Source organism: Camelus ferus, chromosome 14, assembly GCF_009834535.1.
Source record: "Camelus ferus isolate YT-003-E chromosome 14, BCGSAC_Cfer_1.0, whole genome shotgun sequence".
Taxonomy (NCBI): domain Eukaryota; kingdom Metazoa; phylum Chordata; class Mammalia; order Artiodactyla; family Camelidae; genus Camelus; species Camelus ferus.
Window position 1 is genome coordinate 21263415 of NC_045709.1, and position 14788 is coordinate 21278202.

Below are 14788 nucleotides of genomic sequence, written 5' to 3' on the forward strand. Positions count from 1 at the left end.
GTCTACCTTAAGAAGATAAAAAAGAAATGTAGGTCAGAAGTAAGTAGAAGGAAAGAAAGAATAAAGGTAAGAGCAAAATACAATGATACAGACAAAACACAGATTAACAAAATCCACAATGAAATAGGGACATTACCATGGAAGCAACATTTGTGAAAACAGATTAAGAGAATATTATTGCTGTTGCTTTGTGCCAATAAATTCCACAACTTAAACAAAATGAACAAATTACACAAAAAATACAACTTATCAAACACAAGATGAAACATTAAATGTGAAGAGCTCTATATCTATTAAGGAAATAATAACAGTTTGGTGAATTCTGTCAAACATTTAAGGAAGGGTAACTGTCAACCACGGAGAAACTCCGTCAGAATGTAGAGGGCGAAGAAAGACTGCCTAACTTGCTCTGTGAGGACAGTACGACTTGGACCTAAAGACAAAGATATCACAAGAACCACAGACCAACATCCCCCAAAAGACCTAAAATTCCTTTAAAGAAAAAGAAACCAAAAAACAAAATGTAAAACTCCTTAACACATTAGTAATTCAAATTCAGTAATATATATAACCAAGCAGGGATTATTTCAAAACTGCATAATTGGATAAATATTAGACAGTAATCGATGTAGCCTACCCATGTAACAGAGACAAACTATATGGTCACATCAGTACATGCAGAAAGAAGTGTTTCATAAAACTCATTACCATTTACAAGAAAACAGAAGGGAACTTCCCAAATCTGACTGATGGCATCTATAGAAAACCTATAGCTAGCATTCCACTTGATGGTGAAACACCGAAAATACTTTCTGCCAAGATTGGGAACAAGTCCAAGACGATGGCTCTCACCACTTCTCAACATCGTCTGAGAGGTTCCAGCAACACAATATGAAAGAAACAAATTGAAAGCATAAAGACGGAAAGAAATAAAACTACTCCTATTCACAGGTGACATCATTATTTATAGAGAAATCCCAAGATATAACCAAACCTATCAGTGAACTTAGAACACAATTTACGTAATATATGTAATAAATAATATTTTTAAAAAATCAATCCTATTGCTAAGTTTCTAAGAAGCAAACAAGTGGAAAATAAAAATTTTAAAATAATCTCATTTATAATAATGTCAGAAAACATAAAATCCTTAGGAATGAATTTAACAAAAAATGTGTAAAGCCTCCATACTAAAAAACTATAAAATTTTTGAGAAAAATTGAAGAAAATCTTAAAAAATAGAAAGTATATCTTTCTACGATTCATGCCTGTAAGTTTCAATATTATTCAGATGTCAATTCTTTCTAAACTGACGCAAACTATAATCCCAGTAGGCATTTTTAAGAAACAAATTACTAGCTGATTCAGTAATTTATACGCTAAGGACCTAAAATAGCCCAAACAACCCTGAAACAAAGAGTAAAGCTAGTGGCTTTACGCCACCTTACCTCAAGTCTTGCTGTAAAGCAGAGCGACCTATTATTAGCTGAGCATAGAGAAGAGATCAATGGAAGAGAACAGAGCCCAGAAAGTCTCACATTTACAGTCGTTTAATTTTTTACAAAGGTTCCAAAGGAATTCAATGGGGAAGAATCTTTCCAAAAAGTGCTACAACAACTGTCCAAGCTACCTGAGGTGAGGGGAGGAGAGGCTCAAACATTACGCCAGACTGCAAACACAGATGAAGTGAGTAGATCACAGACTTAAAGGTAAAACTAAAATTGTAAGAATTTAGAAGGAAAAGAGGGAAATATCTTCACAATCAGTGAGCAGAAAAAGCCCGACACAGAAAACAACAGTCATAAAAGGAAAAAACTAGTAAATTAGACACCATCAAAATTAAAAACTGCTGCTCACCTTAGGTCAAAGAACCACAATCAAGTACATTAAGAGTAAGCTTCCGTGGTCCTTTTTGTGCTTAACTTTACTTACAGTTATCAACGTAGAAAAAAGCTAAGAATGTCGGTTCCTGAAATGAAGTGGGGTTTTGTTTGTTTTTAAAACTTTGTACTGAAGTATAATCATGACAGAGAAAAGCACATGGTCGGCAAGCACACAGCTCAGTGAGTTTTCTCATGTGAAACCAACATGACCAGACCCAGAGTGAAATCGAGAAACAGAACATCACTAGCACCCTGAAAGCTCTCTCGTCTCCTGCTCTGGTCCCCCCATCTCTCCAAAGGTAACCACTCTCATGGCATCCAACATCACTGACCACAGTTCAACAGATTTAATTCTTTAAAACTAGAGTGTAGAGAACTGACATTTAGTGTACAGATGTCTTGCCTCAAGGTTCAGGAGCATGAAAAATGTATCAGTTAAATGAAATACCATTTCCAATACGGTATACCTCTGGTTAAGAATGTCCCCATCTCACTCCTGTTCTCCTCTCATGGAGGGAACTCTTACATGCCCTCCAAATTCTAAAGCCTTCCTCGATTCTCCAGTTCAGAGGCACACCCTTTCCCAGTCTCTGTACGCTTGGACCGCAGTGCGCCGCACACCGCTATCAGCACTGGTGTAACACTTACAGGTCTCTTTCCTCGCAGCGTGTAACACTTAAGGCCAGGAAACCTGACTTGTTCTACGTTTCTTTACTTTCACTTAGTTTAGTTCCTGTCAACATGTTACACAATAAATGACCGTTAGTTGAAAACCCAGTAGTATAGAATCTGTTAAATGAGTAAAACTATTTAAATTAATACCTCCAGTTCACAATAGCCTATGTCTGTGTAGACAGATGGCTGAAAGCAATCAAAGCAGATTATTATAACATATATATTCTAAAATATTCTGATTAAAGACAGAAAAGACAAATTTGGACCCATGGTTTTACAACAGGAAAAACTGAAGTAAAGTCTCATGGGAGTAATACTCACTTTAAATTATGAATAATTATTTAGTAATGCATTAACGACGTGAAAAGTATTTTCCTTCAGGATCAAAATGAGTTTCTAATTACCATATGGCAATGGTTCGCTTCCAAAAGAAAAAGGCATGTGTTTTTACATATTCAAATGAAAAGGCAGATACAATGAAAAATCAAATGACACAATCTCATTTTAAGTTCACATAAGTAATGAGTAATTTATCTCATCTTATTAAAAGAGAAATAGTATTGATATGAACTAACATACCATTTTTACTGCGTTTGATGAGTTAATAAGAAAAACTGCACCTTTACCTATTTAGTGACATTTCTGGGAAAAATACGTACTTACATAAACAACTGAGATTTACTTAATCCCAAATAAATAAATTTATATAGAATTTTTTTGCTAGAATGACTTGCCACCTTTACTTCTCTTCAAAAAACAAATGCATGTGTGACTGAAGCACAATGCTAGACACCAGAAATTGATACAACATTATAAACTGACTATGCTTCAATAAAAATATATTTACAGGAAAAAAAATGTACTTTTCTATAGATATTTGACAAAAATATATCTCAACTTTCAATGAATGTGTCTATGTGACAAATACAATCCAGAGACCTACAGAATGGACACCCATAAGCCAGCTGATAATAATGATGATAAAAAGAGCTTCACTTACTGCTATTTCTCTACATGCCGACATAGAGATCCCGGTTCCTTCTATTTGTTTTAAAGCATAGTCTTTATCATCTTTCCTGTAAAAACAAAGTTATTTTAATATACAGATATATCTAAAAGTATGTGTATTTTTAATAAAAAATATAAATACATATAAATCACATATACTTTGACACTTTCAACATACACTCACAAATTTCATATGGGAAAAACATTTTAAATGATCTAGTCCAATTCCACTACTTGATGAGGGAAGTTAGATTCAAAGGAATAAAAAGACTTATTCAAGGCCCTGTGGTTATTTGAGGAAGACAAAGATTCAGAGATGACGCTCCTGACTCCCAATGACAGGCTCTTTCTGCTATAACGTGCAGACGCTCCCTCTCTCCGTGCGTGCACGCATGCGTGTGTACACAAGATACATACACATAAAACAAGAGTTGCTTTCTTAAAGCCCATTCAGATATTAGGGGCCAAGAAAACTAAGAAATGAATGTATCACTAAACTACAAAATGATAGGATGTAAAACATGGTACAGTCCTTACGTCTCCAAATACCTTCAAAGAGATTCACTCAGCAAGTGTTTACTGAGCACTTACTATGTCTCCAGAACTATGCTCAGTCCTGGGGATACAGCAGAGTTCCCCCCGGGTCCGCCGGCCCTGAAAGGTGAATAACCCACCACAATGCGATGTGGCGAGTGCTCCAACGGGGCCTTCACAAACCGCAGAGGCTCCCCGAAAGCCACGGGTGGAGACCCAAGCAAAGCCTTCTCCGAGGAAACACCACCTCACTGAGGCTGCAATGGCAGTTCCCAGCCTTTTTGGACTCAGGACCCCTTTACTCTCTTGGATATCACTGAGGACCCTGAAGAGCTTTTGTTATATCTACCTACGTTAACCCTCTTTGACTTTAAAAATGGGAATTTTTAAAAAGATACCTACAAAAGCATGATATCCATGAGCCACCAGGGCAACGGTATCATCACGTTACATCACCACGTTACATCACCTTTGAGAAAACCCCACTGCACACGCGTGAGAGTCAGAGTGAAAAAGCACACAACACAACACTATTATGAAAACAGTGTTGATCTTGCAGACCCTCTGAAAGGATTTTGGGGACACCGAGGGGCTCCCAGATCACACTTTTGAGAACTGCTAATTTAAGGGGTGTGTGTGTGGGTGTGTGTGTGAGTGAGTTAAGAGGGGAACACAGTATGAAGGCATGTGAGGTAAGGGAAAATCATTTGAAGAACAGATATAGTAAACAATGGGAGATGAGGCCAGGAATATAATTAGGAACCAGATCATAAAAGTCTTTTTACTCCAAGAACAAGAGGAAGTATTCCATTAAAGATTTTTAAACAGGAGAATATCCATTCTATTTTGTTTGGGGCAAACATCTTTGGCTGCCTTTTGAAGGCTTCGGGGGAGTAAATAAGAGCAGGAGGCAGAGACCAGTCAGAAGTCAACAGTGTTAGAATGACGCAGGTGACATCTGGTGAGAGGTGACGGTGGCTGCTGCGGAGAGCAGACGGACCGGAGCTGTGAGGTGGAACCTGCAGCACTTGGGGACAGAATGCCGGGGATGAGAAGGAAGAGGCATCGGAGACAACGACGTCGGCCTCGGCGAACAGGCTAACGACAACCTTACGCACTGAATAAACGCAGCAGGAGGGAGAGCTCTGAGGGAGCCGGGAGGTACAGGTCCCCTGTGAGACACCCACGTGGGGATGGTAACCTGAACAAACATGTCTAAAGCCCAAGAGAAAGCTGAGGACATCAGCACATACCTGCAGCCATCAGAGCCACCAGAGTACGTGAGGGGAGACCGAACAGAAGGACTGTCGAGAAAGAGACTCCCCCAAGAGGGCAGGACAGTAAACAGCATCAAAAGCGCAGAGAGGTCTAGCGAGGCGAGGGCCGAGTCGCGTCCACAGACTTTGGTGCTGGATGAGGCAAAACCCACTGCGGTGGCGCGGTGGCGGGGTGGTGGAGTGGTGCGGTGGTGCGGTGGTGCGGTGGTGCGGTGGAGGGGTGACGGGGTGGCGGGGTGGCGGAGTGGCGCGGTGGCGCGGTGGAGGGGTGACGGGGTGGCGCGGTGGCGGGGCGGTGCGGTGGTGCGGTGGCGGGGTCTGCACCGCACGGGGCCGAGGGCCGAACGGGGCCTAACTCGGCTGAGACAGTACATGCAGGTGATTCTTTGGCGGGGAGAAATTAAGGCAGCAGAGTTACATACAAGGTTAAAGAACTTTTTTAAGATGGAAGAGACTTCAATATGTTTAGTACTGAGAGGAAGAACCCAGGGGAAAGGAGGTGACAGGGAAAACCGGAAGAGCAAAGACCAGAACACTGGGGAGAGATGAGACTCAGCTGGAAGGGGAGATGCGTCCTCCTCTGCAGCAGGAGGAAAGCGGCTGGAGGGAAGGAGAGACACGGGTGCAAAGAAGTTGGTTCAGAGGCAAAAAGCCAGGGATTCCTCATTCTGATGGCTTTCACATTTTTCTGATGTTGGAGATGAGGTCAAATACTAAAACTGAGGGCAGAGTGGTAGAGCTGGAGTTCTGAAGAGAGTGGAGTTGAGTGAACAAATGAGTAAGTCCTTAAAAAAAACTATCAGGTTTATTTAATACTTTATTATTTTAAATTGTTAATAAAGCTTACATAACTTTATCTTTGTTTTTATGATATATTTACACCAAATCCTTAGTTGCAAAAACAAGTCCCAGTTACATTATTTTTCTGAAAAAAAAAAAAAAAAGATTTGTTTTATGACAGTTTTACAAGTGCTTTCTAGTAAAGCACCATGGGCACACATTATATTAAAAATACATTAAGAATATCTATAGCTAATATTCACCAAGTCTAAGTGATTTCTGAAAGACTTGAAAGGGTATTAAAGAGGGTGACACAAAAATAAAATGCAATTGGGGTCAGACTAAGACCCCAACTTTCATGCGCATGTTATTAATTTAACCACATGGTCAACCCAAGAGTGCAACACTCTGTTATGTCTACCGTTGAGGATAACGTCCTAGACTTGAGCCCTTTAAGGAGAGAGAGTGCTCTGAGAGGAAATAAATTTAGCCAGAGATTTAACCATTCACTAGCCCTGGGCTTTATTTAAGAACGGCCAAGTCATTATGTGGAAATTTCTCTGCAAGGAACTAAAAAATTCTAATCTGAAATCAGTCCTCTCCCCTATCCCAAGTAGTTTCATGTTTTATATTTTATAAAATTATCAGAAAAGTAAAATGGGAGAATTAAAAATGAAGCTTTAGAAAGATGTATGATTATCAAAAAGGCAACTGTCTCTTGAAAATCACTTAACATAATTACAGTCATAATATAACAGTGTTTTGTGGTTTACAGAGCTCACTTATTTATCTAGCCATTCACACAGTCACTTTTTAGTAAAAAAGCACACTGGATTAGAAAAAGATTCACTTCCTAGCTCTGCGCTACAAGCAGAGGGATGGTCAACTGCACCTTCAAGGGTTGCAAGAAAGCTTCAGAAAGAGTCTACTGAAGCAGAGAGTCTTAGGACTTAAGAAGTGTGTCAGGAAAGGACGGAGGGGTTGGGAAGGAGATCAGGAGTTACACGAGACACCCCGGGAAGGGGAACAGCTGGCACGAAACCACAGCAGCACAGCCGGGGTCTCAACGCTCAGCAAGGAGCAAAGGGAAGCGGCAGCAGCTTAGCATCAGGGAAGAACGCCCACAGCCCCACCCAAGGGAGAGGCGGGGGGGGGGGGCACTTATGCCAGCTGCCTCCAGAGAGGGTGCAAAGTATGTGTACTTCACTTCAAGGAGTGTACAAAACAAGTGAGTATGACAACAAAATAGCACCTTTAAAAACAAATAAATCAAAGCCGAGACAGCGTGTGAACGTGAGAAGAGCAGAAAGAAGAGGGCGCGGCCATGATGAACGCTTGCCTTTAACACATGGGAGGATGAGTCGCAAATGTAAAATGGTGGTAAAAGAGGGGTTAAAAAATGAGTCTTGTTTAGGCAAAATAACGTACTGAACACAGATATCAAACTTCACTCCCCTCCTAAATCCTACTAAAAACTATGGGAAAGGAAATGTTTTAAAGACATAAACCCATAAAGGATGAAAAATGGAAGAAGACAGCATAAAAATTTGGAAGCCAGAATGTAAGTGGACAAAGAGGAGCTGATTAAGAGGATCCAAGAAAACTAAACCAGAAGCTGAGAGCGGACAAAGCTGAGAACCAATTAGGTCTGCACAGCGAAACCCTCCAACAGCAGAGAGCAGAGCACAAGCCTCCCCTCCCAGCAGCAGCTGGCGGGACGGAGGGTAAACTGAAGAAGCAGCCTAGAAAACAGAGCAATAAAACTAAGGTAAAGAAATGGGAACGAAAGTCAGGACACCAGAGAACCAGTCCATGAAATCCAATACACAAATAAGTAGGAGCTTCAGGAAAAAAGAGCAGAGAGAAGAAAGGAAGAAAACTTACAAAGTGAGACATGCACAGAATGGGTTATATTGTGGACATAAGGGTCAACAGGATTTGGTGACCGCCTGCAATATTGGGCACTGACAGAGAAATGCATCCAAGATAACTCATAAGTGATTGGGTGAATAATGTTGCCACTAAATACAAAGGAGAATACTAAGAAGTGGTTCAAATTTGAATGCGTTCAGTTTGAGAAACGTGTGATACATCAGAATGGAGTGTGTGGATGAGCATATGAATGAGTCCGGAGCTCAGAACCCAGGCCTGGCCTGGAGATGCAGACTTGACAGTCCTCAGGGCACAAACAGCACCTGAAGCCTGCAAATCGACGGTACTACCTCAGGGGACAGTGAAAGAGGAAAAAACAAGGCTGACATCTAGACTCTGAGGCATCCAGCTCTGAGGAAGGCCAACATTTACATCTGAAGCAGAAGACAAGGAGGTCCCCCAGAAGGAGGAGGAGAAGTCATACGTATAAAATAAGAATGAGTGCAGTATAAAAAACCAGAACTTAGAGATGTTTCAGAAAGGGAAACTGCGCTGAAGTGTAAGACGGGGGTGGTGACAGGAGGGACCCACTGAAGGACCACAATGTTGGAAGAATCGTAAAGGTAGTGACTCATTCCTTTCTCACAACAACACTGTAAGAGAGCTTCTTTATCCCCATTTTACAGATGAATAAATTAGGGCCTAGGGAAGGTAAGCGACATACTCAGGGTCACAAAGCCAGCAAGCCACACAGATCCAGAACCTGAATTCTTAACCATTCTGTGATCTTGGCTCCTAAGTGTTGCTGGGTTTAGCAATGTAGAGAATGGTGACATTAGCAAGTAGAATTAATGGAATGGTGGCAGCAGAAGCCATTCTGGAGTGGGCTGAGGAGTACACAGAAAGCAAGGAACAAGCAACTCTTAAGAAATATGCCCATGAGGAAAGGCGGAAAGACGGCAGAAACTGGGAGTCACTGCCCAGAAAGTATTGTTGTTGAACTTGCTACTAAAAGGAGGGGTCACACACTCGAATATCTACAGCGATCAGGCAGACATCACTTCTACAGCAGTAAGAACCACCAGTGCTCGCGTACATTCACAACGCACCAGGTACCATTCTAAGTATTTGGTATGTATTAACGCATGTAAGGCCAAGAACAGGCCACTAGTGCCATTTTACAGATGAGAACAGTCTAGTAGTGGCCAAAGTCAAAACAGCTAGCTGGAATTCAGACCTCAGCAGCCTTGCTCCCAAGTATCATCTGTTAAAGAAAAGGTCAGGATATGCATGATGCAGGGGCTCTGGTAATGTGAAGGGCACACGGACCCTGAAGAGCGTGCCTAAGGCTCCCACAACGGCGAGCACTGCACACACACAGTGCTCTGTGAGGTGACACGCTCCGGGTCTGCTCCGCCCAGTACAGGAGCCACCAGCCTCACGTGAGCACTGGGCACTTGAAATAAGGGTGGTGTGAATGAGGAATGGAACTTTACATTCTACTCCATTCTAATTAATTTAAATTTAAACAGCCACATGTGGCTAGTGGCTACTGTACTGGACAGCACAACTATAGAACATTGTGAATGTTTTAACTGAAAGATATGCCAGAAATAAAGATTTTACAGTGAAATCTTTTCATTTTAAAATGCTGGTTCCTTTCAGAAAAAAGCTGTTTATCAAACAATCCAGATATGCATCAAGAGAACAGATACATGGTTTTCACAAGTTACAATGAAATTTATGGCAATAAAATGAGTAAGAGATAGCTATATGTACCAATGTTGGTGTCTCAAAAACAATGTCTGAAACAACGTTGTGGACTAAGTACCACTCAACACCATTTATGACATTTAAACACGTGCACAGGACCACGTAACATATATATATATATATATATATATATATATATATATATATATATATATATATATATATAAAATACAGACATATAAAGGCATTCATAGGAATTTTAACATCAGGTTGCTGATTACTTCTAGGGTGAGAGATGTAAATTTGATCAGAGAGGGTATAATAGTTTCTTATTGCTGTTCCAACAAGCTACCACAAACGTGGCTTAAAATAATGCAGATTTATGATCTTGCAGATCTGTAGGCTGGAAGTCCAATATGGGTCTCAGTGAGCTAAGATGAAGGTGCTAGCAGGCAGCACTCTTTTCTGGAGGCCCAGGTGGAGAATCAGTTTCCCTGCCTTTTCCAACCTACAGAGGCAACCACTATATCCCTTTGTTCATGGAACTCTTCCTCCATCTTCAAGGCAAGAAACAGTGGGTCAAGTCCTTCTCATGTGCCATCACTCTGACCTTGCTTCTGTTGTCACACCTCTTTCTCTAACACTTCTATCTTCCTCTTCCACTTTTAAGGACCCTTGTGATTACACTGGGCCCACTCAGATAATCCAGAATAATCTTCCTGCTTTAAGGTCAACTGATTAGAAACCTTAATTCCATCTGCAACTTTAATTTCCTGTTGCCACGTAACAACATTTTCAAAGGACATGGATATCTTTGGTGGGCAAGCACGACTCTCACGCCCACAAAGAGCACACAAGGAGCTTTCACTTAGCTTTATTCCTCAAGTAGAAAAATAGAGGTGTTCATTATGTTTTTTATTATATGTCTTTATATACCTCAAATATGTTTAGAAGCTTTTGATGTGAGGCTTTCTTTCAAGACAAGCTTTTCCAACTTTCATAGAGCCTTAAAACTTTAATGAGCTCACTCAGGAGCAGTAAGGGGTAAAGGGAAGGAAGCAAGGAAAGAATCAAGACTTTGGCCCTGCTTCAACCTAAACACATCTTCTTTTTATTGCCTTTTTCTTTTCTACAAATATTTCACTTGAAAAAAAAAAAAAGATTCCAGTTATTCAAACAAACAAAAAAGAGAATACCACTGGTCTGAGGTTATAAGAAAAACTATAATAAAATAAAAGCAATTTATATGGTACAAGAAGTAGATAATTAAACAAGCTAACTCAGGATTTAATGACAGTCAAAGAGATATGTTTAGTTCTACAAAGAGGCTATTGAGGAGCTGAATGATGCCTTGGATAGTTCTGTAGGGCTAAGGAGATAAAATTTACAGTCCAAGGACCACTAAAGCCAGGGAGGAAAAAGCAAGGGGTGTCAGGGAGTGCCCACGCACTTTGCTGAGGTCCTCAAGAGCAATACTCTAAGAGCAATATGAACAGGTGTCCTGGCTCTCATGAGGACTGCAGCTCAGCTTCAAATATCAAAGCTTAAAAAGAGATGGAGTCCCAGACTGCTAGCTCCTTCAGGCACCAAATAAAAATGTTCACTGTAGAAGATACTATCTCCTAGGCATAAAGTTCTTTCTACAGAAAACTTCCAAACATAACATCTAACATAATAACAAAATAACCAGGCTCACAAGGAGACAGAACTAGCAGGAACTGCGAACAGACAGACTCACAAGGGCCCCAGTCTATGCGGTGTGCAACTGTGCACGCTGTGCTCGAGATGATGAAGGCCGGAGAATCCTCGCAGCCTCAAAGCCCAAGAACAGGCCGCAACAGACTTCTGAGGAGGAAAAAATTCTAAAAATGAAAAACGTAACTGCATCGAATAATACTATGGGTGAGTTTAAAAGCAGAAGCACATCAAACGGGATTATTAACAGACTGGGAGAGAGATTATAAGAAATTATACAAAATTAAGAACAGAATGACAAAATGATGAAAATTATGAAGGAGAAAGTAAGAGATATAAATAATACAGTTGAGAAGAGTTAGCATACATAAAATTGGATCCCATCAAGAAAGAAGAAACAAACAAAAAAATAAACAGAGGTCACAACCAGTATTTTAAAAGACAATGGCTGAGAATTTTCTAAAACTAACGACAACAAATTACAGATTCAAGGAGTATTATGAACCACAGCAGCAGGGTGATCTTCAGGCAGAGAGAAAATGACCCAAAAAGGAAGCACAGTAATGCAGACACATTACCTGCAAGGGAATGGTTAACTGGACTACAGTGATTTCTCAACAGAATCAACAGAAAACAGAAGAATACCTTAAAATACTGAAAGAAAACAACTGTTAATCTAGAATTCTACACCCAGCAAAATAATGACATTTTCATTTGTTATGGGAGCTAAACCCATCAAGGCTTGGATTGTCCCATCTAAACATCTACCCAAATTTGGACAATATTCTCTAAATGCAGAAGCTAAGAGAAGGACTAAAACCAACAAATGAACACTTTATGGAGAAAGGAATCATTATACCTCATACTAATCCTTGTAACACCCAGTCTTCCTGATTTACAACAAAATCAAAAATACAATGGGAAGGAATATAAATTTATTCAGGACCTTAGGGTCACAGTAAGATAATTCACCTCCCCTCCCACCTCACCTTCCTACATAACCAAGCCAAAATACTACTTTATCTTCACTGCCCCTTGAAGATATATATTTCATATTTGTACAAGTGTCTTTCTGTAGTGTTCCTTTACATCAAAGTACTCACACTTGTTTGCCTTGGGAAAATCAACAATACAAATGGATAGTTACACCCCAGGAGTTCACAGAGTCACCCTCCAATTTTTCAACAAGTCCTCACCCAGTTTTGTTTATTATGGGGTAGACATAAGCCTTTCCTTGTTGGAAATACACAGCTCAAACAGTAACAACAACAAAAGCAACAAAAAAAGTACTTGATTTTGTGTTCCCAGCCTGAGGAATTCCAATCTTTCTCTCTGATGAGCGGTACCCATTTTGCTGAAGCTGTTATTAAGGAGTTTTCCAAAGCCCTTCCACTTACTCAAGAAACTTCACTGTCCTTAACACCTCCAATCTTCAAGAAAGGGAGAAAGAACAAAGGGAATTAATACTAATACTAGCCAAGGTCTCAGAGTCTCTCAAGCTTCTCTGGCCTAAGATAAAGCCATTGGCTTTAATGACAATGAAGTCAATTTTTCCTGGAGCTCAGCCAATCTCCAGTTATGACTTAGAGCAGGCCAGCCCACGTTCCTAGGAATGTTCTCTGATACTAGACTCCACGCTCCGGCAAGCAGACAAGGCCAAACACTCTCTGCCAGGGACTCAATATACTCAGTCTTACCATCAGCAGGTACGACATCCTGGTGAACAAGTCCTACGTGACCTGAAACCTGGAGACACAGTCTTCTGGAAGAGACAGAGAAATACAGGCCTTGCACCTGATGGAAAGAACTTACCTACTGTTACCTACTCTAAGACTCCTCGGAATCATGTTGCTCAATTAAAACGGTGTAACCCAGCCTTGAATCACTGGATGACTGTTCCAACCAGACACCTCAAGCTGAGGATTCTTAGGAAGCTTCCAGAAGCAAAAGATCATTGGAAGCAGAGGTCTTCAACCGAAGACCTCCAGATCAAGACTCACAGATCAAGACCAGTGACTGTCATGCTTTAATCTCTACTGTTCTGTTCTTTGTTTTCCTAGCTATCTTCTTTCCTCTTTTGCTGTTAAGGTTACCTTTGACTATGTCATCTAAAAGGCCCCTATTCTTAAAACTGGTTTTTCCATTTTCAGTCACTCCCTTGTACGAGGCCAATACCTGGCTAAAATTTACTCATGATTTGATTAAAGCATACAGTCAAATTGCCTCAGTTCATCTAGGTTGCTATAACAAAAATATCGTAGACTGGGTGGCTTATGAAAGAATGAAGGCATTTCTTGGACATGCCTTCATTCTATCATGCAATATTTTTAAAAATGTGTCTTCCATTCACCCTCTCTCAGAAAGCTACTCAAGGAATTGCTTCAGCAAAATATGGGAGTAAATTCAAGACAGATGGAGACCCAGAAATCAGGATCCCACACAGGAAACCGGTGATAGAAATACTAAGGATGGTTTTCTATGGAAGTTCTAAAACATCCATGAAGATGGAAGAGGAAAAATGTAATTATACATGAGGACGAGAGAAAGTGCGTAACAGAACTCAAGTCTTCATATTCTATTTTAGGAAATCAAAAGCAAAGTCTAAAATTCAAAAATAAAGAAATAGGAGAAATAATATGTTATGCTGAAATTATAGGGAGGAAATAGCCAAGACTTGAAAGTACTTGCCTTTTAGAAGCAAAAATCACAAAGGAAACAGGATGGGGGCCAAAGATGCTACCTTTCCTTCTAAGTTTTGCAGTACCATTTTACTTTTTAAAATTTGAACATGTATCATTTCAATTTAAAAAATTTTCGAGCAGTTACCAGTTCATTGTTGTATTCGAGTTCATTTCTATGACTCCCAATTTCACCATTCTACTAAGAGATGAGCAATAACAACTCTTTCCCTACACACGAAATACGTGGGTGTGTGTGGATATGTTATATGTATATATAAATATCAAACATTGCTGATGTCACATTTAGTCTAGCTTTTTAACTTAAGTGTAGCTCAGTAAATTATCTTCACTATCTCTTAGGGCTTCTATGTACTGTGGCTTCAAAAAGGTCTCTTTGTTTTTCTATACACTGTAAAGAGTTCGGGTATGCAAATCTGGACACAGAGAGGAGTTTGAAATGGGGCAGGCACATCCAGGTGAACCACAGAAGCCAATGATGCTGGATGCTGCATGAAGGCAGAATCAAAAGGAAGAGGGACTGTCAGGAACAAAAACATCTACTAGAAACTTTTGAAGCATGTGAAGCTCTTCTTCTATTTCCTTTACAAACACTTCAGTAAAGTCTACGGTCCTGAATAAAGCAGCTGTGTGCGTGCTGTGGGGAGGCAGG

General features: G+C 40.3%; 1 protein-coding gene across 5 annotated transcripts in view; it reads right to left on the bottom strand.

Moving 5' to 3' along the window:
* Positions 1-14788, bottom strand: part of CDK8 (cyclin dependent kinase 8) — an 85886-nt gene that overhangs the window by 47687 nt on the left and 23411 nt on the right. For 2 of the 5 annotated variants that reach the window (XM_032496420.1, XM_032496419.1), the window contains exon 2: positions 3559-3634. The exons of the other annotated variants lie outside the window; for them this stretch is intronic. In XM_032496420.1, the coding sequence (XP_032352311.1) occupies positions 3559-3634 (76 nt within the window). The remainder of the gene's footprint in view (positions 1-3558; positions 3635-14788) is intronic. 5 annotated transcript variants of the gene reach the window in all.